At 35.7% G+C, this 26,243-nt stretch overlaps 1 protein-coding gene across 6 annotated transcripts in view; it reads left to right on the plus strand.

The window, feature by feature from the left end:
* The window catches only part of LOC136835440 (BCAS3 microtubule associated cell migration factor-like), a 349,957-nt gene that overhangs the window by 242,992 nt on the left and 80,722 nt on the right, over positions 1 to 26,243 (plus strand). For all 6 annotated transcript variants that reach the window (XM_067099015.1, XM_067099000.1, XM_067099005.1 and 3 more), the window contains exon 14: positions 8,012 to 8,243. In XM_067099015.1, coding sequence (XP_066955116.1) covers positions 8,012 to 8,243 — 232 coding nt within the window. The remainder of the gene's footprint in view (positions 1 to 8,011; positions 8,244 to 26,243) is intronic.

Below are 26,243 nucleotides of genomic sequence, written 5' to 3' on the forward strand. Positions count from 1 at the left end.
TAAAAGAAATATTTTTGACCTCCTCTGCCACTTCATTAAATCTCTCTCTCTCTCTCACGCTTTGGTGAAAGATCAAAGTTGGGACTTGCCACATGTTTTGAACAGCCTTACTAGGTCATCTTAGAAGCCTCAGTTGGATGCATCTGTTGTAGATTTGAGACTTATGGCTGTTTTTGCTTTCTTTGGTACCTTCTGAGTGTGTCAGTCACTGAGCTCCATGCACTTTCAATTTGCTTATCTCTTGGCCCAGATTTTGTAGCCAAGATTCAATCATCAAGCTGGGTGTTTCTCTTTTAGGTCACTTTTCTATTTCTGCTTTATGGTCCACAGCTCACAAGGAGAATCTTTTGTGTCCTGTAAGGGTTCCTTGATCGTATCCTTAATGTACAGAGTCTGTTTAACCTTCTCCCTCTCATGTTTCTACATACGCAGTCATTATCGGCTTGTGTCCAAGATAATCCAATTTCTTAGTAGCTACAATAGGTTTTTACCGTCGCTTAATCTACAGTAGGTTGGAGGGACCATACCTATCTAAAGAGGCAAGTCTGTACCCTTTTTTCATGTGGCCTCTAAGTACAGTTTGGAGTTCTTTGCCATCCTTAGGACAGGCCCTTGGTATTGTCAAAACATATTTGCCAACTTCTGTCTATGTGATGTCACTTAAAAGCAACCGGAGTTGTATTTTTTAGGTCCCATTGTCACAGTGGGCCAGGTACTTTCAGTAGGAAAGGTATTAAATTACTCACCTTTCTCATCCCCATAGTTGATTCCTTGGGCATCTATCACCTTGGAGGAATGTAATTCTTGTTGTATCAGCCTTTACACCTCTTGTGTTGGGCATGTATCCTCCTTTCATTGCAAATACCTTACTATTAGGAATGCTTCTTTTTGCCTTGCCCTTGCCAACTCTATCATTTCCTGGGACTGGACTTGTGACACCTACATCCTCCTTGGCTTTATCTGCTTAGTCCTCTCCCCTAATTGGTATTTTGAACTATTTTTTGATTAATAGATTGTATTGTCAAACTGGTATTGTAAGAAAACTAGCTGTTGAATAACTTATTAATCATAAACTCCAGTACCTTCCTCCAATCCCTTCTGTCATTTCAGGGAGAGCCTGGTACAGTATTTTTGTCTGTAAGAGTGCACATTTTTGTGTGTACTGGGTAAAAATATCATCACCAAGGAAAATGGGTGCTAAGTTCAAGAAGTTCTTACTTCAGTCAAGGATACAGAGTCTTTACTGTGTCTTCCTTTTTTCCATGAAGAAAGCCAAGGTGCTTTATCCATCAAACAGAATAAGGATTTCACAAAGGAACACACAAATTTAAAACATCCACTGTACAATTTTATCTAAACTTATACTTGTTGTTGGTTCTTGAAGACTAGATGCACTTTATTCCTCATAAGATTAGTTATAGTGAACTTTTAAGAGATTTGTGTTTGACATAAGAACCAACATAAGTTAGATTTATCCATGGAAAAAGTATTTTAATTTTAAATGAGTAATGATAGCAAGTTTTCCCTACTAAGAATTAACTATATTTTTTCAAGTATATACAAAAGACAATGGAAGATTTGGTAAAGGTATAGGGTTTCATTTTCAGTGGTATTTAAAGCATGGATTGATGGTCATGGAAAGCATATCTTTTGGTAACAGATAGTATTTATCCTTATTTGTCTCCATAAAGGTATGGCTACACTGCAAGAGGCGAGTGGTGCAGCTTGAGTGGTGTGACTTGCCGTTAATTATGAAATATAACAATTCTTATGTGGATGGCCACACTGGAGGAGCAGGGTGATTTGATGTCTTGCTAAACCTCGCCACTCTTTACACAGGATGCAGCATTAAAAAAAAAAATGCTGATTTCTGAGCATCTTCCTTCAGGAGAAATTGGTTCTCTGAAGTTTGTTACAGGTTTACTCAACCTCTCTTCAAGTTTGCTGAGCAATGAATTGAATGATCCTTGACTCATATGCAAATATTCATAAAATTTGTGATAGTACGTCTGAGACTGTTTGCATAGATTATAAAATTTTGCTCCGTTCCATTCTTCTCTTGTTAAAGTTATAATCCAAGCCTTTTTTTTTTAACTCATTTCATCTAACTTCATGGAAGCAGTTTGAAATAAAAATAATTCTCATAACAATTTGATGATGACATATTGTCACTGATGATCTGCTGTGACTAACATGTCACATGCGTCTTCTCTGGCACCAGTGATAGCTCGCTGTTTGCCACTTGTAGTGTGCCCTCACCCTAAGAGATTTATTAGTGATATGATTGCTTTAAATTGGTGCATAATTGCTGGTGCTTTAAGGATATTTTTCTTGGTAATGATGTTGCAGCTCTGCGGTGAGTGTGAAGTAATTCTTGATTAGATTATATGGCAACACTAATGAATAGTGAGAGGAATGAGATCCTTAGGGGTAGATATTGATGATAAACTTTGGTGAGGCTCATACACTGGACCATACCAGATTCCTGAATAGGTATGGCAAATAGAATTTTTATGGTTACCCTGTCATGCTTTTCACATACATTGTTTGCCTCTGTGTGGTGGTGGAAGGAAATGTGGTCTTCCCTGAGATATTTATAATAGTTTCAAGGACATCAGTTGCTTCCAATGCATGGACATCTTGAGATAATGAACTAGATCTAATCCCTCATCTAGTAAAAAAAGGGGTCAGAGATTACAGGTGAAGACTTCCTTTTATTGAGATTAGGTTGATGAATAAACAAAAATGTCCTAGGGATTTAACTCTCTGAGAAGGGTCTTGTGAACATGTGTTCAGGTCTGGGTCACAATCCCAACTGCCATAATCCAGACAGACACAAGCCCAACAGCCAGGATCCTGGCAGGCCAAGATATCGACAAGCCCAAAATCCCGACTTATGTTTGAGCTGGTTTGTTTGTGTGTGTGTATGTCTATCGACCATTTGTCTAATTAAGATAGTAATTGTTAAAAGGCAACAAGTTTTAATTAGTGGTATGTTAACAACAAACATCACGGTTGTGAAGACCAATCGCCTCCTTTTTTGTATGCCCATATAGCCCACCTTTACTTTTATTTAACCTCCCTTTAACCATAAGTATGTGTTTAATTTTAATCATTGATTTTCTTCATGTAACTTAGCATTGTAATTCTTAACTTCTCCATCTTCATACACTGTATACTGTATATACTCATGTAACATGCGATCTCGCATATTGTGTGACCCCCAAATTTTCACCCATGAGAAATTATTTTATCGTGTATTTTGTGTCATGTGAGTTCCTATTTTGAGGGCGTCAATTCATAAGGTTGGCGATATGGCATGCTGACGGCTGACCCAAGTCATTTGGGTGTGTGCTGCTATTCAAATAATTTTTTTCTTTCGAAATCCCAAGAATTGACCATAGAAAATCCCAAGATTAACAAAAACCCAAGAAAATAAAATAATTATACATCTGCAAAGCCTTAGAGTCCTAAATAATCTCTCTCTCTCTCTCTCTCTCTCTCTCTCTCTCTCTCTCTCTCTCTCTCTCTCTCTCTCTCTCTCTCTCTCAGGTAATTTGAGTCTCTCTAAACATTGGTTATTAGCACATGCACATTGTTTGTGTGTGTGTTTGTTCATAACATTTTAAAAATGTGTAGTACACGTAATACATCTTTGGAAGACAAAAAACAAACATAACTCTCTCTCTCTCTCTCTCTCTCTCTCTCTCTCTCTCTCTCTCTCTCTCTCTCTCTCTCTCTCTCTCTCTCTCTCTCTCTCTCTCAGGAAGGAAAAGATACTGCTAACTTGTCTCTTTAACCAATAGGTATTAGCACATATGCACCAGGTAATACATCTTTGGAAGACGAAAAAAACAAACATTTTGTTGTTGTCAGTCACTTGGACTATAAAGGGTGTGACCAGCAGGTAAACAGAAATGGATTAATGTTCCTCGAGAGATTAAAGAGATGAATTTTGTTTTGAAGGTATGTCAATGCAGCATTAGTAAATATCTTCTGAAAAAAAATTCTTTTGTTGCTTAAGAATCTCTGAACCAAAAATTTTGCACTCAAGGTAATGAGAAGGAATTCATTCTAGTCTTGTAATCAATAAAATACATACACTATTAAAAACTACATACTGTACTGTATTCAAAACACACTCACTTACGTCGTCGTCAGCTTCACGTGAGGAAAACGTTTTTACTCTGACGAATACAGCTAAAACCTGATTGGCTGGCGGGTTGCCATGGTGAGCTGTTACTCAGTGAATGCCCTCTACTTCTGTTCTATTTATAGACATATTTCCATCCCAAATTGTGTGTATGGCACTAAGTTTGAACGTTACCATGATCATGATTATTTGACTGATATGATAAAGGATTGTGTACCTGTAGTAATATGAGAATACATTACACTATGGAGAAAGGATTGGCAAGGAAATATTCTGTTAAATTTAAGCTGCAAGTTGTGGCTGAAGCTAAAAAAACAGTGTTCAAGCTGCTAATGACTATAAATTATCGTGCATCGGTAACATGACTGAGACAAGTATTTTAATCAAAATTAATGGTCATGAAAGAACACATTTTACTGTTTTTTTCACTCCGATAAAAGATAAATACATAAAGCTTGTTTTATGATGAAATCAAGTGAAAATTGTGAACAGAATCTGTTGATTTTTTTACACAAAAAACATGCCCCAATGCCATCTATTTTCGGAAAAAATAAACCTCCCAAAATGTAAGAAGCTTGTGAAATGATTTTTATCACAAAAAGGAAAAGAAAATCAACATACATGGATATTTGATGGTGAAGGATAAAAAGAAAAACAATTCTTATTACTGGTGCTGTGAATTTCATAAATCTGATAACTGTAAAGGCAGGGCAGTTACTAAACTTGTAAATGGAAAGGATTCACTAACAAAATTTGTTGAACACAATCACTTTTCTTGTATGAATGCTGCTAGTGTTGCAAAAATCATACACAAGGTGAACATACAAGCAAAATCAACAAGAGATCAACCATGTCAAATCATTCAATCAAGTACCGTCTCACTCTTCAAAATATTGTACCATGTCTACCTTCCAAGAATGCGTTGAGAAAGACTATAAAGCAGATTAGGCACTGTGAGCATCTGTCAGTACCAAGGTTATTAGAAGAAATCAGCATCCCACCAGAACTAAAACTTACATTAAATGGTGATTTATTTTCGGCAAGAGATTCTACAGCAGAGGATGACAGACTTTTGGTATTCACTACAGCTGCAGATTTGAAGAGATTATCAGAAGCTCAACATTGGATCATGGATGGTAGTTTTAAGACAGTTCTTACTCTACCAGCTGTACACAGTACATGCACCAGTGGGATATGGAAATCACAGGGTCTTTCCACTTGTGTACACTTTAATGACTGGGAAGAGTGAGGTCATGCATAAATGCTTGTTTCAAGATTTGTCTGACATCGCTGATGAAAATGAAATTGATCTAAATCCAGTCTATAATATGAGATTTGGAACTGGCTGCAATTCAAGCTTCTAAAAGCAAATTTCCTAACACCAACAGTAAACTTAGGACAGTGCTTATGGTGAAGAATTCATTCAACAGGATTATCAGTTCACAATAGTAATGATGAAAACTTCAGAGTAGTGATACAGTATATTATTTGCCTTGGCATTTCTTCCATCGAATGAAAGTCCAGAAGCTTTCGAAGTTTTAAAATCTTATATGCCAGAAGAAGCAGACAATGTTGTTATATGGTTTGGAAATAATTATGTTCTCGGACAAATAAGAAAGCATTTGCATAATGGCGCTGTCGTCTGTGCCCCACCATTACTTCCTCCGATTATATGGTCAGCACATGACTCCATACAATTAGGATTTCCACGGACGCAAAATGCTTACCCAACAAAATCATTTAAGAAAACAAAATGTATGTTTTCTGTTGGACTTTGAGCTTGTCAGTATATTGGCCTGTTGGGATTCTGGCATTCGGGATTCTGGCCGGCTCCCCATGTGTACATGTCAAAATCAATAAACAGTCAAATATGCAGGTGTCGTAAAACAATAGAAATGAGTAATAAAATAGGATTACAGGTAGTCCCCGGTTATCGACGGGCTCAGTTATCGGCGATCCGGTTTTATGGTACTTGTCCAGCAATTTTCAGCACCAAAAATCACTGATTTCCGCTTATTGGCGTCAATACATACCTAACAGAGGTGCCGATCTCTGGTTATCAGCAATTCGGGACCCCCACCGATAACTGGGGACTGCCTGTACTGTATATACAGTCGCCCCTCGTCTATTGCGGGGTTTAGGTTCTAGAACCCCCCATGATAGGCGAAAATCCGCAAAGTAGCTACCTTATATTTGTTTTATTATTTGCTGTATATGTATATATTTTAAGGCTTTATAAATCGTCTCCACACTCTTATAAACCTTTCCCACGCTGTTATTAACCTTTGCAACACTTGTAAACACTTCTGTGCACTTAAACACTTTCTGTACTCTTGAACCTACGTAATAGTTCATGGAATAGAGCATCAGCAGTGATAAAAATTCTCTTGTGTACTGTATGTAGTACATTACAGTGATTTACTAATTTTCATATATTAATATTTATGTAAACACATTAATATGTTATTTCACTTACAGAATCCTTATAGTATACTGTATTACTATTTTGATCTGTTATCATCTTAATATGCATAAAAAACCGATTGTCCCACATTTGTAATGTTTATGTTCTGAGAATCAGCTGACTGAGGCTGCTCACTACCACCGAAAGAATTAGGAAAATAATTTTTTTGTTGTTAAAAGAAACCAATTTATTAATGGAATTATTATACATAAAAGTTTATGATACAATATTCATATTTCATTGAGAGAGAGAGAGAGAGAGAGAGAGAGAGAGAGAGAGAGAGAGAGAGAGAGAGAGAGAGAGCTTGCGTTTACTATTTGTAAACAAAGTCTCAGCACAGTAGCTTGGGATGAGACTAAGTCTTGACTTGACAAGCTGGGGATGAGAGAATATACAGTAACCTTGAGTTGCATATGTGTGAAATTCGGATTTTAAATATTTTTACAGTAATTAGATATAAAGCATTAAGAGTGATAAAATATTCTCTTGTGCACTGTTATATGTGTGATAATCACAGAGTCAACTACTAAACTTTTACTGAAGCATGGTTCAGTAAATCAGAGAAAGAAAAAAATATGGCAACATGAACCTACAGTAAAAACAGTTACAGATGTTGGGACAGTGTTTTTTTTTACACACATATTACGATAATAATTAGATCAATATAGTTTATTCTGGAAGTGGAGAGATGAACTGAGAGAGAGAGAGAGAGAGAGAGAGAGAGAGAGAGAGAGAGAGAGAGAGAGAGAGAGAGAGAGAGAGAGAGAGAGAGAGAGAGAGAGAGAGAGAGAGAGAGAGAGAGAGAGAGAGAGAGAGAGAGAGAGAGAGAGAGAGATGTACATTGGTAAGCCGTGTTGTGATTTTGTATACATTGATTTTAATTTAGTAATTCTGTATATATTTTTGCTATTTATAGTAATAATAATATTTGAAAAATAGTAAATCATTTATAATAAAAAATGTATTTAGTGATGAAAATAAACATTTTAGGCTAGAAAATGTTTATTTTACCACAAAAATATAAATAATAATTACCGTAAAATCCTGCTATATAGCGAAAAATCCGCAGTACATATTTAGGTAGATTAAAAAATCTGCGATGCAGTGAGACAGCGATGAGTGAACCACGAAAAAATAAAAATGGGGCAAGAAATGTGTGTTTGCCCCCCTCCCGTGCATACTATGTATTATTTATGTAATTATTCACTTATTCCGTTAATCAATTATAGTTTACGGGAAATTGAAAGCCAGATCAATTGTTTTGAGTTTTTCATTCCTAGCCCCATGGTTTTATTGTTTTCCCATTTTCTTACTTGTAAGTTCATTATTCCCATTTTCTTGTAAGTTCATTATTAACTAAATCAGTTACTATTACATTCTTTTCTTTTTTAAAGGTGGAGATTCACACACATGCTGGTCCTCATAGAAGACTATGGATGGGACCCCAGTTTAGCTTTAAATCAATTCCTGGAGGAGGATCAGGGCATGGTGTAGGAGTCCAGGGCAGTTACGAGGGAACTCCTATTAGTGCTCCCTCATCTGGTCGTCCACCAAGATCCTCCCCTGTTAATATGCCAGGAGCGGGTGGAGCTAATGTCCCTGTTTTAATTGAAGCTGGATCTTTAAGTAAGTGTTTTTGTACATCTTGTTAAAATCAAAATTTTATTAATGGAAATATGAGGGATGTTTAATATTAGTATATACTTTTCTGTAAAAACACTTGATGACCTTACAGGTATTTTTGTATTTGGTCACATTTAGTAATTCTCATAAATCTCAGAATCTCATTTACAACTGTTTATTATCCAGTTTGCCTAGTTCACTTTCTTCACTTACCCAAGCCATTTTTCAAGGATATGTAAGCATATATATTCCCTTTTGCCTTTACTATTCTTGTAGTTTTTTCCACTATTATTTATGGGGTGTCTTAATTGCCAGGAGTCAGTCAGGGATCGTAGGATAGCACAAAGTCATTCGATTGTCCATCACATGAATTTGTCATGTACAGTAGATGTATTTTTGTATTTATGATTACATTCATTTTTCTTATATATAGTAGCATTCTTATGAAGAGAGATACTTAGTATCTATAGATATTTATGTTATTGTAAGCTAAGAACTACTGTACTGTAGTTGAAAAGTCATTCTAATAGGAAATTATGTCATATCAGTGTTTTGATATGTATGCGGTATATAATTATTTCCTTCTTTCTGCTTGTTTTTAACTTGATACTTCTTTTTTGAAAGGGTAACTTGAATAAAATGCAAGGACTATATAATTTTTACCCAAAATTTGACGTTTGATAGAAACTCAGTGGTTGGCTAGATCACAGGATGATTCACAGTTATCTATAAACCTGTCAAAGAAATTGTTGAGCTATAATACCGTGGTACCTCATTTGTCGAACGTTTCCTCCGTCAAACATTCCGTTTTTCGACTGAAATATTTGAAGAAATTTTTTGTCGTTTGTCGAACAAATACTCGTACTTCGGCCTGACTGATTGCCTTGTTTATACTTGTACTTGACAGCCTGCCACGTCCTACAAGGAAAAATTATATTTACATGTTTTTTCCTTCACAATATATAGTTTAATGATAACCATATTCAACAAGATAAATAAAAGAATAAGGCATTTCACAATAAAATTTAATATAAAAGATGAGCAAAATTATGTCATATTTTGTTTTGAAGATATGTCAATGTAGCGTTAGTAAATATCATCTGAAGCAAAAAAAAAAAATTATTTTGTTGCTGAAGAATCTCTGAACCAACAATTTTGTACTGAAAATAATGAGAACGAATTCATTCCATTCTTCATGTAATCAGTAAAATACATACACTATTAAAAACTACGTATTGTATTCAAAACACATGCAGTTATGGACTGGTTGCCATGGTGATCTGTTAGCCAATGACAGCCCTCTACTTCTGTTCTGTTTATAGACATTTCGATCACAAATTGTGTGTGCGGCACTAAGTTTGAACGTTGCCACAATCATGATTATTTGACTGCTGATGGCAAAATTACTTAATAATTTGCTTTATGTAGTTATTTGTTCATGAAAACAAGAATTTAATAATAATTTTAACTTTAATATAGTGGTGTGTAATATAGTGGTGTGAAAAATCCCTCACAGTCTGTCATAGTGATGCGTCATCACTTGAGAATCCTTTTCCTGGACCATCCTCAAATGTACGACTGCAAACTGATGACGTCTTTAGTAACAATAAAGAAGAACCCTCTCCAAGATCGATATGATGAAATGTATTTTATGGTCTTACTTATTGTTAAAATTCACAAGTTGAATTACAGTTATTTTGATCGTGTATATTTTTGCGTTTTACAAAATGTTTTTGTTGAAAACAAAATGTGTTAGTTAACTATGACCTTAATTGTCCTACTGTTTTATTATTGATGATCTTAATTATCTCACATTCATTTAACAGTATATTAATATAAATAATGATAAACTATAATGAATCAAATAAATAACTAAAATGTAAAAAACATGAAAAAGGGAAAAAAATGTTTTTGCTGCGACAGTGATATTTGAGTATGCTCCTGACCCACAGTTCCGAAATCCGAAAAATCCCAAAAACCAAAACACATCTGGCCATGAGGATATCGGGTAAGGGATTATGTACGTGTAATTTAAATTTCATTATCTCACTTTTCATTTTAGAGACTCAGCTTGTTTTTAATTGATTATGCGTTCGTGTCTCAGCTTTGACATCTACATAAGCAGCTGAATCCTAATATTTTTACCATATTTTATTCTTCATTTTTCATTTTACTATAAGGTTTAATTCAAACATTTCTACATTGGTTTATTATTCATACTCTTTATAAAAATAATGAAATACAGTATATTAATAGGTATTTATAGATATATATAGGTATCACCGGTTAAACCGGACTGTTGGCTAAGACGAACACCCTGGCCCTCCCCATTAGTCCGTCTTAATGAGGATCGACTGCATTGGCACCAAATTGATTCACAGATGAAAATGGAGCATTAGCTTTGCTACAGAATTTATGTTGTTAATTTTAATTCTTTCGGGAGCACTCAGCAAAGTGGTCAGCCTGACACACTCCAGGATGATGGATGTATGACAGACAAGTTCGCTTTCGCATCCATGATTCAAGTCTTGTGCTTACAACTTCCTGTTGTTTTGCCTGATTTGCTGTGAAATCAACAATACCTCCAAACTAAGTTCCAACAACTTGTGTTTTGGTTCCTACTCAGTCAAGAGGTGGTGTCTAGGAGCTCCATTTCTTTTGACTTGATGCAGTTATGCTCCTCTTGTGAGGAGTGGGAGATGTAAGCAGTAGCTGCTGCTGCTGCTGTAATTACCAGTTGATCCACAACCCAAGGAGAGTATTATGTGGATCTTAAGACAGTTTCAGGAGTCTCAGTGTCCAAATAGGCACTCCTTTGATAGCAACAACACCAAGATAGAGCCATGGTTACACTATCCTCCTCCAGTGACTTTTCATTCCTAGGAACATTGACCCCCCTCAAATTGGGACCACCTTGACATGGTGAAGGGGCTCTCGAACCTAGGGATCTATTTTTTTTTTCTTCCCTAGGTTTGATCCCAAGTGTCCCACATATATTATAATACACTTTAGGAGTAATTTTGTAGATTTTTCCACTTTTGTCAAAATTACCAAAATTAATAAATAGGAAAACATCATACCATGGAGTGAAGTTGAATCTGAAGCTAAATAGTGGGAAACTCATCTACCTGGGACCTGTTTTTCCTATTCTGTGGAGCTGGACCACGGAGTTCCAGGGGGCCTTGGTTCTAGGAATAGGACTCTCGGCTTTCTGTCCAGTTAGCCCATATTGTGATTAGGATGGGGATGACTGTATTATTACAATACACTCAGTCCTATCAAGCGGGTTTTGCTTACACTTGGGCCCTACTAATCATGATGTGCCATCCCATTTTTGGGGAGGGTAGGGACGCAGACATTTGGGAGACAGTTCCCACTTGTGCCATTAGTGGAACATTCAGCTTCATAAAAAGCCTATGATATCTTTTCAAGATTTATTATATATTTTTTTTTTTATCCTTTATGCAAAGTAGTCATGAAGGCTTTAGTGCCCCTGGACCCCATGATGGTAAAATTCTGGCACAGTCGATGACTTTTGGAAGGTCACTCCCGAATCTCCTTAGCATAGATATAAACACTACAACGGAACATCTTGTTCCAAGTAACATATCAATTCCTAAAGACTCAGAGAGTTTAGAAAGTCAAAAAGAAACAAATAAAAACAAACTGGTAAACTCCAGTATCATAACCCTGGAACCATGCATAAAGGACAATAACTTTAAATAGAGAGAAGTAATCCCCCTAAAACCCCATCAACGCAAGAACGCTGATCACCGATGAATGTGAAAAAATGAAAAAGAAATAACTACTCAATCCAACGCTAGTTCATTTTGAACATATTTTTGGACCAGACAATTGGTCCAGATTTTTAATATTAAAAGCAGAAAAGCAGATCTCACCAGCCATTTTAGAGAACAAATGATTAATTATACACCCCACACAAAATATGGAATGTGGACATATTAAAAACAATGAGTAGCTAATACAAACAAAAACCAAAGCCCGATCAACAACCTTTCTACAAATAACCAACATAAATGAAATAAAGTAACAGTAACCAGCCATGAAACACTAAACTATACACAAGGAACAGTAATGCTCCCAGACAATGGTGAAAAAGAGCTACCATCAAAACAAATCTTAATTGACTCCCTTAAATTAAGATACAACAACATACATGACTTGGAATTATATACTGTCCCAAGCAGAAAGGATGCAAATAAACATATTAAAATAGTCAAAATAAAATTTACAAACCGGGAACTACCACGAAAAATAAAAATTTTAGGACCAAATAGAGAAGTTCGCCCCTTTGTCCCTAAACCTCTCCAGTGTTGTCTAAAATATGGCCATTCAACAAAAAGATGTAGAAATAATGCTATATGTGCTGTTGTATATCAGTTCCACAATAATATTCAATGGTATTCTTGTTGATTTTATAAAAAAGTTACAAAAAAGCTTTCGAACCCTGTCCTGGGTTCATCTTCAGTCGAACTAAAAATTATTGACACAATAAGTAAATATGTTAGCTCCAGTTTCAAGTGTGGAACCAGTGGACGACCTTAACGATGTGCTGTATGTTCTGAAGACAACACAACAAATTGGAAATACCTTCAAATGTGTAAATTGCAGATTAAATCATCATGCAAAATCTAAAGACTGTATATTTTATCAATATTATACAGAATGTTAATGGACAGAACTGGTATGCCCATTAACGAAGCCAAACTCGAACTGAAGGTGAGAGGAATCAGTGATCCAGTAAAATGCCATTCTTATTCAAATGTTGTAACAACTAATAATAAACATAAAGAATCTCAACACAGAATAGCTGAGACACACCTCTCCCCCTCCTCTACTACTCATAAAAGCCCAAGAGTACAGTTGCAACAGACCTCTCTTACATCACAACAGACCTCCCTAGTAACAAGCCCAGTTAATCGTTCAGAAACGAATTCCAATGATAGGGAAAAATCAACATAGGTTAATAATCCAGATCTGGAAAATTATAATGGAGTAACATCATCCACAGAAAACTTAATTGACAAAAATAACCATAATAAAAAAAGGAAAGTAATTGGCAGAACTCCCCCTAAGGGTAAAAAACCTAACATTCCATTCACAGATCAATCTAGCAAAACCCCAGTCTCGCCCATTAATCAGAAACAGATTACATTAACTGCATCACAAGTGGAAATCCATAGTGGTCCACAATCCAAGACAAATATAAATAACGATTCCCCAAATACGGATAAATCAACTAACTCTTCTGTACTCTCATCACCAAAATCAGCTCAGAAACCTTCAATTAAACATCCCACTGAAGAATCAGAAACCCATAAAATTCATCAAATCACAACCACATCAAATCAACCCTCATCACGACCAAAGAATAATAATAATAAACCTAAAAATTCAAATCAAAATTTTATACTAGCACATCGGAGATCCAATATACCTATACCAGAAATTCCTAACAAAAATATTTCTACATCCAGTAATGGAAACATATTTGGGACCCAGAGATCAGAACCATTCCTTCAACGCTTGGAACATGATTTATCTTGCGGACGTCAAGAGTGTTTCATCATAACGTACAATCGTTTACCTGACAAAAATGAAAATATAACCCGAAATTTCATAAATAACCTTACTAGGTTCCGAAAATGCCCTTTAACATTCCATCAAGATGGCGAACTATGCTCAGAATCCTTAGAACTAAAAAAAAAATTATCAAAACTCAAATAGATTTGCTAATAAGGAAATATGAAGAAGAACCAATCAATGCGTCAAATATTCAGCAATCAAACCTAGCTACAAAGAAACCACAAAGTAACAAACCCCTGTAAAATGTTACAGGATATAGCTAAGTCAACAATTAACTTACAAAATCTAATGCCAATCCCACCAAACAATGACCAATAATGGAACATGAATGGATTTTCTACTCGGCTTCGGCTAGGTGAAATCCAGAGAATACTAAAAGAACATAAACCTGTTTGCATATGTCCACAGCATATTGGTACAACTCCTAAGAACTTTAGAAACTATAAATTAGCATGCCACTCACAAATAGCGGATGGCAAGCTAGGAACAGTTATATATGTTCATAACGATTCAACTTATGAACCCTTAAGTATTACATCACTGTCATATCAAATAACTGCAATCAAATTGTGTATGCCAGACAATCAAATTATCTCTGTACTAAATCTATATAATCAGCCAAATTTTAACTCAAACTTAATGATTTACCAGAAATACTAAATAATGTAAATGGCCCCCTACTAATAGTAGGCGACTTTAATGCCCATAATCCATTATGGGACAGCACACATGCTAGTAACTTAGCCGGCACAAACATTGAGAATTGCATAAGTTAAGTATATCTTAGTTTAACCAGACCACTGAGCTGATTAACAGCTCTCCTAGGGCTGGCCCGAAGGATTAGACTTATTTTACATGGCTAAGAACCAATTGGTTACTTAGCAACGGGACCTACAGCTTATTGTGGAATCCGAACCACATTATAGCGAGAAATAAATTTCTATCACCAGAAATAAATTCCTCTAACTCTTCATCAGACGGCCGGGGGAATGAGATTTACATTGCCTGAATGAAAGTGATTCACCAACATACTTCTCAAAAACTCATTTAACCTTCTCCTCAATAGATATTTTATTTTGCTCACTGGAATTAATTAAAAAACTGGAATGGAATATCCTAGATGATTCATATACAGTACAAGGGATCACTTTCCAATTGTTTTGAATTATTCGAACAACAAAAGCAATCATTTCCCATAAAATATAACTTAATGAAAGCTGATTGGGATAAATACAATTTACAAACTAGAAATATCCATCCCTTCCCACTAAATCAAAACAATAATATCACAAATGATTTCTTTTCCAGTTTTGTAATCAGTGCTGTAGATAAATGCATCCCCAAAACTTCTTCAACCCCCTAATATATCTCCCTATCCATGGTCATCTAACAATTTATCTCTCTTAAATCAAACCAAACGCACTCTAGTACGTAATTTGTGTAGACTGAAGTCTAGATTAAACACCCTTAATAAAGGCCCTTGTAATATAAACAAACTAAACAAGATAATAGTTATAAGTATAACTATTGATCACATTAAACCACTTGACAATAAATATAATGCATAATTTCAAAAAACAGTAATATTTGAAAAAGCTCAGTCATGGAAAAATTATATTTCAGAGTTGTCACCAAATACTTCAATCAAGGAAATATGGCACAAAATTCGTAAAATCAATGGTAAACATATAAGACCACCTAGAAGCCCAATACTATATAATGGCAAACTAAATGATAACCTACAAGATATTTCAAATATATTAGCCAAATATATAGAAGATATTAGTGCTTATTCTAATTTAGATGAACACTTCAGAAGAATTAGAACACAAAAAATGAATCATACACTTAATTTTGAAACTGATGAGGACCTTGATTATAATCAAGAATTCAATATGAATGAACTTAATTTTGCCCTAAAATCATGTCGATCATCAGCTCCGGGTCATGATATGATTTCTTTTGAAATGATCCAGAATTTAGCTACACTAGCTAAAGAATTCTTGTCTTCCCAACTAAGTGGGGACATGCAATAATCATACCCATCAGTAAACCAGGAAAAGACCCTAGCAACCTAATTATCTCTAACAAAATGCCTGTGCAAGCTGTTGGAGAAAATGGTTAATTAACATGGTCAAACAAAATACTCAATTTTATCACCTAAAAATAGCTACACTAGACCCATTAACTCAATTAGAAGAAAATGGTTAAAGTTTGCCAACTTGAGATTAAACGATTTCTATGAATCATACCTCATTTTAAAGTTTATTCGTCATAACAAAAAAAGTGAAGGTAATGTAAGATTGAAAGTGTTAATGAACAAATGAAAATGTTTAACCTTTTGTGAAAACAACCTAAAATATTTATCCTAATAATGCTCTAAAATTATTATTATACATATCTGAGTAAAATTTCCATGAAAATATTATAAAACAAAAAATTTTGATTACCAAAAAACAGACTACATTACAGAGTATTAATAACTGGTAGATCTACACTTTGACCCATGGATTAACTCAAACATAAGGGGAGAAGATCATATTAAAAATATTAAAAAAAGGATTTGAAAAGAAAAAGCTGACAGTGGCTATTTTCTTCGATGTAGAAAAAGCATATGATACCACATGGAGATACAATATCATGCACAAACTCCACAAATCTGATATTCGAGGTCACCTTCCAATATTTATCAACAATTTTTTAACAAATCCTATATTTCAAGTACGCATAGAAAATACATATTCAAATTGCTACATACAAGAGGAGGGTATCCCCCAAGGCAGTGTTTTGAGCTGCATCTTATTTGCCCTGGCAATAGATGATATTACTATGAACCTGCCTGAGGGTGTACAAAATAGTTTGTATGTAGATGATTTTGTAATATATTATTCAAGTTATTCTCTGAGACATGCTCAAAGAATACTTAATATAGCAACAAATAATATAACCACTTGGACCAACTCCATAGGCTTCAAGTTGTTGGTAAATAAAACAAATGGCATTGTCTTCTACAAAGACAAAAGATGGTTGAAACAACAAACTATTAAGTTATATCTTTATAATGAGGAGATAAACTTGTGCAATAGTGTTAAATATTTGGGTATAATTTATCAACATTTAAATTGGAAAGATCATATCAAATATATCAAAGCCAAAGGATCTAAAGCCCTTACATTATTAAAGAAAATCTCACACACCAAATGGGGTGTAGGACGAGAATGTTGTACAATGCAACAGTACTATCAGTTATAAATTATAGCTGTCCAGTTTATTCAACTGCCTCAGAAGCAACTCTAAAATCTCTAGATGCTTTACATCGTGAGGGAGTGCGTCTATGTACAGGAGCCTTCCGCTCATCTCCAACTGTCTCTATCCTAGCAGAAGCAGGCCCACTGCCTCTAAAATATTACAGAGATCTAATTACTTTAAGAAGAGGCTTATCCCTTCAAGCAGGCACATCTCCTGTATAATTTCTCAATCAAAATACAAATAATAACCCAATTCAAAATTCATTTACCAAAAAAACTAATCATCTATTGAATTTACATAACATGATACCCAAATTTACCCAAGAAATAAATTAGATCACACCATGGACACTAAAAAGGGCAAAAATATGCACATATTTATCATATCTTTCAAAGAAATATATGTTCAACACAGAAATGTACCATCAATATGCCCTAGAACACATAAGACGGAAGGGTAATCCCTTCATAATCTATACAGATGGATCCAAAATTGAAGCTGGAGTGGGCTCATCAGCCTATTCAAGTGATGAAACTATCCAAATGGGCCTTCCTCTAATATCATCAGTATTTACAGCTGAATTAACAGCCATACAATTGGCTCTCCAGATTATATCAAAAAAAGGAATTCCTTCAGCACTCATATTGAGCAACTCAAGAAGTGCAATTGAAGCAATAGGATCATTTAAATAAAATAATCACCTTGTCCAAAATATCCAACGGGAAATTCATCAATTAATTACAAATGGCCTTCAAGTTTAAATTTGTTGGATCCCAGCCCATGTAGGCATTGAGGGTAATGAGAAAGCAGATAAAGCTGCTAAATTGGCATGTACAATCCCCCCAACTACTACGAAAGCTCCCATATCAGACTGGCTAGCATCAATTAAACCTTTAATTTATAGGGATTGGCAAAATGACTGGACAAATATACCCCCTCAAAACAAACTAAAACAAATTAAGAAAGAAGTTAAAAAGTGGCATTCTTCTACCCAAAAGCAAAGAGTTAGTGAGGTAATTTTAACAAGACTCAGAATAGGACATTCCAGACTCACACATGGTCATCTGATGTCAACTCCATACACAAATCCAATAACTTGTGAAATATGTAACATCCCAATAACAATCAAAGATTGAAGTAATAACTTTTCAATTAATAATATCATTATTAACTGATTAAATTGATAAATATAATCCCCCTTTTTTTCCCCTCCCTTTCTTTTCCTTTTTTTTTCCCCTCTCGATTTTTTGTTTTATTTTAATTATTTTCCTGTTTTTCATTATTTATTTATTTACTTATTTATCTATTTAATTAATTTTTTATGTATCCTTTCCCCCATTCTTTTTCCAGCCCGAGAAGAACCCTAAAAGAGTTCAGAGGTCTGGTTAAACAAATCATTTATAACTAAACAAGGAACGTTGACCAGGGCGGCAGTCTCCTACGCTTCCTGTCTTGGGGCTTAAGCACAGTTCTTTTTAGACTTTCAAGAGTCTCAAGATCCAAGACAGACACTCTTCGGTGTGATGGCAATGACACCACGGTAGTGCCATGGTCAACAAAAGGTCCTAGTGGCCTTTCATCTGCTCTATTGTAGTGCAAGTACATGAGCAGACTGAAGAACATTCAGTGCAGTGGCCAACCATACATCCCAAGCAAGGTTGATGTCATTACAACAGCAAATTTGTTCAACCTCTGGAGAAGCTTCACCCTAGTCCTTCTTTCTTGACTTACTGACGTTGGCACTGTTCTGTTCTGTCTTCTCGCACCTTTGAATAAAGTAAAATATCTTTGGTACCCATTTACACCTGGAAGCTTGCCCCTTTCGTCATTCTACATTTCGAAAGTGTTGAGTGAGATGAATATTCCACTTCCTTGGTCCTGTGGTGCCAATGACAGTATGATGTCTATGTTGCCTCCGCAAAGAGTAGACTTTCAACCCAGTGCTAACAACTTGTTTGTTATCTTCGAGTTGGCCAGGAACTTCTTGGTGGACATCAGTACGTTTCGGACCTGGTCTTTTGAGGCCAGGGGCAACGGTCTGTCCATTGCATTTAGAAAGAACCTGTCGGTCGGGTACTAGGATGGAATGTAATTGTGCAGATCACATTCATTCCCTTTTACCTTGGGACATTGCCCGTAGGTCCTTGGACTCCATTTCCTTGGATCCTATGGTGGATGCCTCCTCCCTTTCTCCTGTCTTCCTTCCTCTTTCAGTGGGCAGAGGAACAGTGAACGATCCTTCATGTGCTGGACTGGCATGCATGCAGGTGATCTAAATGACTGAGTATCCTATCAGTAATCTAACTACAGGCAGTCCCCGGTAAATGGCGATCCAGGTTTACGGCACTTGTCTAGCAACAAAAATTGACAATTTTTGGCGCCAAAAATCGCTGATTTTCGCTTATCGGCACTGATAATTGGGCATTGGCTCCGATACATACCTAACAGAGGTGCCGATAACCGAGAATTGCTCTTTTTGGAGCCAATAAGCCCTGAAAAAGCACTGAAAATCTCCGATTTTCATTTAGCAGCAATTTTCGGGTATCATCACACCCTCAGAACGGAACCCCCACCGATAACCAGGGACTCCCTGCATTGGGATTACAGTAGTAGATGCAAATCCTTCCTTCTCTCTAGCAAGCAAGCGGAGAGAGGGACTGACTACGAGCAAACCAGTTGGTTATTGTTAACTTTATAGTCTCCAACGCTGGGGGTTCATCCAAACCTTTTCAAATCAAGGATATTACATTCCTTTAATTCAAAATGCCCAGAAGTCTGACGATTGAACATCTCTCTTGTTCAATAGATCAGAGTATGGTCTCTTTCCTTTGGTCTTTCATGACCAGGAAGAGATTACTCAGGTGAGCCAAACTACCAGTCAGTTCAGAGATTTACTTGGAATCATCCCTCCAAAAGTAAGTCTCCTAAAAGTTAAGACTGAGGGTTTGTATTTGTGTAGGAACAAATAACAAAATTGTAATGTGTGTTTTTCCTGACATACCAACCTGAGGTCTTTACATTAAGGGCCCATGTCTTACCACCCCTCATTCTCTTAACTGGGCCAAAAGGTAAACTACATAGAACCGAATGTATACTGACTGGGTGGGCGGTACTTCCACCCCTACCATTGGTAACTGTTACTATAACCAACCTTGCAAAAGTTTAATGGCCCAACTTCCAGTTCGCTGAAAGTTAATCCCATATGTAAAGACCTCAGGTTTGTATGTTAGGAAAAATACAAATTACTTTAAAAATTTGTCATTTTTTATCTGAGACACTTGTAAGTACTGTACTGTAGTAACAAGTCAAAGATTGAGCTTTTAATTGGAGTGTTTGATTGCCGCAGCATTCCACATGCGCAAGGTATGGCGGTATATACTAAATTCAGACGACCTACTCATCGTCAGAATAATTTGGAGTGTAGTTTCTATGAAGTTCTTTGTTTTAAAATTTACAGTTAGTTCTACAATGCTTAAGTATTTGCTATTAGCTGCAATCCAAATATTGACAATTCTATATATGACTGTCTCTTGGAGATGATTAACATGGCTCAGTCACAGGATTCAAAAGCTTCTTTCGTTGTTTGTGGAGACTTTATTGTAAAGCACAGTGAGTGGTTAAATTCAAATTCCACAGATCATTATGGCCGGTTTGCTCTTTAGTTCTGTGTACCCTCCAATTTTGTCCAGCTAATTGAGGAATCCATGCATATTTCTGGTAGATTAGACCTCACATTCACAGATGTTCCAGCTATTTTGAAATCCAGGGTCTGCAAATATGTATCATGACCCTCCTCTGAGACACTGCATAGCTGTCAGACCTGCTCCCCTAAAAGTTGCTGACCCCTGATAAATGCACTTTTGATTGTTGCCCTATTGAGAGGGACATATCTGTTAATCAGTATAAGGCAGTCCCCGCTTACCGGCGGCATCGGTTAATAGCGTTTCGGTGTTATGGGGCTTGGCTAGTGATGTTGTCAACCAGATTTTCAACTCCGGTAAATGATTTTCAGTGCCTGTAAGTGGTTTATCAGCGTCGGTAAGCAGTTTATTTGCGCCAATAACTGGTTAACGGCTCCGTTAAGCTGTTTATTGGTGCTTATGGCGTTGTAAATGCCATTTATTACCATAATTATTGTGGTGTTCCAGTTACAGAGGTTTTTGGTAACCGTTGCTCACGCGGAAATGCAACACACACACACACACACCTGCTGTTAACTGGGGACTGCCTGTATTCCTAATGCCATCATTGGAAGAAAGGTCTGGTTGAAATTTAAAGCTAATTGGGATTGCATTATTGAAGCTTATCACAGATTTAATATTTCAGATGCTATATCAGATCCTGATCTCAAGAGGAAGTTAAATGAAATGCTGACAGCTATTTTAATAAGGGATGTCCCTAGAAGGGTCATCAAATTCAGGACTAATGACCAGCCATGTTTTGATGATAAATGTAGACGAGCTTACCATGACAAACAGACCAAATTCAACTCATGGAAATGAAATTGTTCAAATGAAAATGACACCATTTTTGTTGAGTCTCACCATGCTGCAAATAGAATTTAACATGCAGCAGAGAGAAATTACAGTAATACCTCATCTGTGTTGGACCAAACTGGATCAGGCTTGTCCTCCATTCCACCACTACTAACAGATGATGGTAGATTGGTTATTGGCCCTAGGGAAATGACTGAACTGCTTTGTTAAGCTTTTGAAGCTAAATAATCAGCTGAGGATGTCCCTCTCCCTGATACTTGTCATCCTGAACCTGTTCTCACAAAATTTGCATTTTACCCTAGGGATGGTAAGAAAATTCTTGATAATCTTTGATAGCTGGGGTGGAGATCATGATGACTTCTTCCTTTTGTTTTTTAAAAAAAAGTTTCCAGTATGTTGTCTCCCAGGATTAGTAGATTTTACGCTCTTATGTTGACGTAGTGTCTTTGCAGATTAGAGCCAGCATAGTAATACAGTGCCTGTTCCAAAGAAGGGTATATCTGCAGACTGCAGTAACTACTGGCTAATTTCTGGTCTCCCTATGCTCCCCAGGGTTGCAGAAAAACTAATTTTTAAGCCACTATACAAGTACAGTATGTGGAATGTAAAGGATTGTTAACAGGTAGTCAGTATGCATATAGGAAGCAGTTAGGTACCTGCTATGCTCTTTTAGACTTTACATGCCATTTGTAAGAGAACCTTGATAAGTGTTTTGAGCGTAGAGTAGTTCAAATAGATTTTAGTACTGCTTTCGATTTAGTATGATCACAAGTCACTTATTTATTATAAACTTCGGAATCTTGGAGTGGGTGGATATTTTTAGGATTACTTCAAGATTTCCTTACAGGTAGGCAGCAGCGAGTTGCTGTTGATGGAATCTTTAGGGAACCAAAACCAATTGTGTCTGGAATTCCACAGGGAAGTGTTCTTGGTCTACTGTTATTTTTAGTGTATACAAGTGTTATGGCAGTTGGCCTGGAAAACAAGATTGTTCAGTATGCCGATGATACAACACTTGTGGGTTTAGTAAAGTTTCCACTTACTGGATATGAAGGTGCCCTCAGCATCAGTCGGGACATGGACTGGACCAGTGAATGGTGTACTCAGTGAGGCATGAGGCTGAACTCCAGTAAAACAACAATACTATTCATAGCAGATCTTGTACAGATTTTTCACCCCATTCTCCCCTTCAGGTGGATGGGACTCTGCTGAATGAGTCTGAAGCTTCAACTATTCTAGGTGTAACTTTTGATTCCTTTTATTTTTGAGAAACATTTAGTGAAAGTTTCAGCAAATACCACACAAGAGTTATTGTTCATAAGGCCTCATATATTTATAACAGTGATAATAAAATCAGTGCAACTCTTTTTAGGTCATTTGTCCTTCCTTTACCAGAATACTGTTTTCCAGTGTGGATGTCTGCTTCTGCCAGAGATTTATATCTTTTAGATAGAATGGTTTATGGTGGTAGGTTTGTTTCCTAATTTTAGCCATTATGACTTTGACCAATGATGGATGGTCTCTTATTTGTCGGTTTTGCATAAGTTGTATTTAAGGGGAGTGCCAATGCCATAAGTCCCCATTATAATGTAAATGACTGTTTCTTCCTTATGATTGAAGGGATATGCTTCAAATTCTTACCACTTATTCTACGACTAATAATGAAAATTCTTCCAAGGAGAAGTTTAGAAATTCGACCTCTCAGTTCATTTGTTTTGCATTTGAAAAAAATCATGATGTCACTTTTTAAAAATATGTAAAATTAAAAGTTGCACAGAAAAGTAATTATCCCAATGACAGAATAAAGATAAAGGCAGTCCCCGGTTATCGGCGGGCTCAGTTATCAGCGATCCGGTTTTTCAGCGCTTGTCTAGCGATGAAAATCAGTGATTTTCACCACTGTTATGCGCTGATTTCCTCTTATCGGCACTGATAATTGCATGTTGGCACCGATACATACCTAACAGAGGTGCCAATAACCAAAAATCGGCGATTTTCGCTTACCGTCACGCCGTCAGGACAGAACCCCCGCCAATAACCAGGACTGCCTGTATATAGTTATACTACACTCTGTAAAAGTTTCTTTGAATTTGGTTCAGTCTTCTTTTTGAATTTGGTTCAATCTTCTTGGAGAAATAAGCATTTAATTTTGAAAAAAGTAAGTTTTGAGAAAACAGCAAAAAAAAAAATTTTGGACTTTCAAAAAATCCTGAGAGAATCAGGACTTCTTGAGCAAGTTATCCCTATATCGTCATAGCCTGTTTTCTCTGAAACATCCCTTAGAGAGAATGGAATATTTTAATGGGTAACAATTATTTTTGAATAAATTTTTTACACACTTTTTTTACATGGTTTTTTTACAATTTGTCATTCGCAGTGCCATACAAGCAATGAACAAAATTATCCATGAACCAATCTAAACATTTGTTTTCAGCAATAATGTTTCAAGAGATGTTTATTTACACATAAAACAGTCCGAAACAGTGTTTGACTCAAACTTGATCATGATGAAAAAAATTGTCCATGAACCAATCTAAACATTTTTATTTTAGCAATAGCATTTCTAGATATGTTTATTCACACATAAAACAGTCCGAAACAGTGTATAACTTACTTGATCCTGTTCTGAATTTGTGGTTCACAGTACTATACAAGCAATTACAAAATTGTCAGCAAACCAATCTAAGAAATTTTTGTAGCATTATCGCTTTAGGATTGTTTATTTAGACATAAAACAGTTGAAAACTGTTAATAATTAAAATTCAATAATTCCTCGAAAATCAGCAGTCAATGCGCCCCTTAAACAGAGATCTTTCACATTCACAATTGATCCATGATCCCCTTTTCCTGTTATAAAAGAAACTGATGTAACTCTGGTATATTGTTGTATATACTGTACACTGTATACTGGAAAGTAATCGTTTGCAAAGGTTAAACAGTACAACTAGATTTATAATAATGATGATTTAAATAAGGTTGTTTTGCTTTATATATCTAATTATAGTATATTGCGAGTACAGTATTATTATGATATTGTTACTGTATTACAGAATATGAATATTGTCATTGTATGCCATTTGCATTTGATATTGTTTACATTCTCAAAATCTCTGTTAATTGAGTATTACCGACATCTTCATTGCCATGAGTTGCTGGAAGAAATATAACCTGGAGATACTTTTTCTTGTACATTAAAAAAGTGCACATTACTTGATAGTATAACCAGTAAGTGTGATTTCGCAAGTTCTGGACATCACTTTCACCTGCCAGTTATTCGTTTTATTCAGCCTCAGCTATAACCTGCAGCTTTAATTTGCTGGTATTTCCTTAAGATCTCCATTGCGTGAAGGATGAATAAAAATTTTTATTTTATTTGTACTTATAGAAGCCACCACTGAGAATTGGCAGGGTTTAACAACTTTATACCTTTAACTTATAATAAACACTTGATCATTACGGTAAATGACATCAGGAAGTAGCTGTTTCTCAATTCGGTTGTTTATGTTGGTACAGGTTTACAATCACTTCGTCCACAGTTCTAAAAACTGGAATTTTTTAGTGGAGGATGGAGGAGCATCATTAGTGTTGCGGTCGATGAAATTTAGAGAGATGCATATGCAAAAGTTGAACAATAGTTGTATTAAGAATAATATAATTTAAATAAAACTGTTGTTTTACTTTATCTAATCATACTGCAGTATTACTATCGTATTAGAAAATATGAATAGAGTGATCATGTGGCATTTGCATTCTGGTTTTGTTTACATTCTTAAAATAATCAGCTATTTACGTTTTACCGACATCATCACTATGTATAGTTGTCGAATGGAACTTAATTCCGAGATACGTTCCTTTTGCAAATTATCGAACCAGGGTTACCGCTTTACTTGTAAACGATTTAAATTAAATTAAGTATACATGTGATTTTGCCAATTTCAAACGTTGCTTTTGCCTCCAAAACATTTTGGAGTTTGCTCATTTTTCGTTTCTTCAGCCTCAGCTATAATACCTGCTGCTTAAAGTTAGTGGCATGCTTTCGTAACACCTTCTTCCTCCATTGTGTGATGGATGAATAAAAAATGTTTTATTTTTATTTACAGAATTACTGTACGTTGAAAATAAAGTTTTTAAGAAGACAACTGTAATGCAACTCTTAATAAACGTGTTAGTTACAGAAACTAACATCGGTAAACAGCTGTTTATCGACTCTGTTGTTTAGGTCGATATTTACTGTTGTTTATTCCAGTGTTTTGCATGCAGTAGCAGGTGGTTGTTAATTGTAAGAAATAGTAATGAATTCTTACATAAGCCACAAATTTGGTAAGCCTGGTTGAATGTATGATGAACTTTGTTCATAGACCTATTAATTAGTTCAAAGCTAACTTACATAATCCATATTGGTGAAATCTATCGAAAATGAGACAGGCATAGGAAGCCTAGCCTAGTATATCCTGCATATTATGCATATCTACATGTAATCTAATGAATTACATCTCTCACTATACATGATCTTATATGTAATGAAATCATGTTTTGGGACAATATTTTAAGGATCACATGATACACGAGATCAGACGATACATGATTATATATGCAAATTGCTGTTCTTTTTGATGCTGTGTATATTTTTTAGTTTTACAGAATATTATTG

Source organism: Macrobrachium rosenbergii, chromosome 4 (assembly GCF_040412425.1).
Source record: "Macrobrachium rosenbergii isolate ZJJX-2024 chromosome 4, ASM4041242v1, whole genome shotgun sequence".
Lineage (NCBI taxonomy): Eukaryota > Metazoa > Arthropoda > Malacostraca > Decapoda > Palaemonidae > Macrobrachium > Macrobrachium rosenbergii.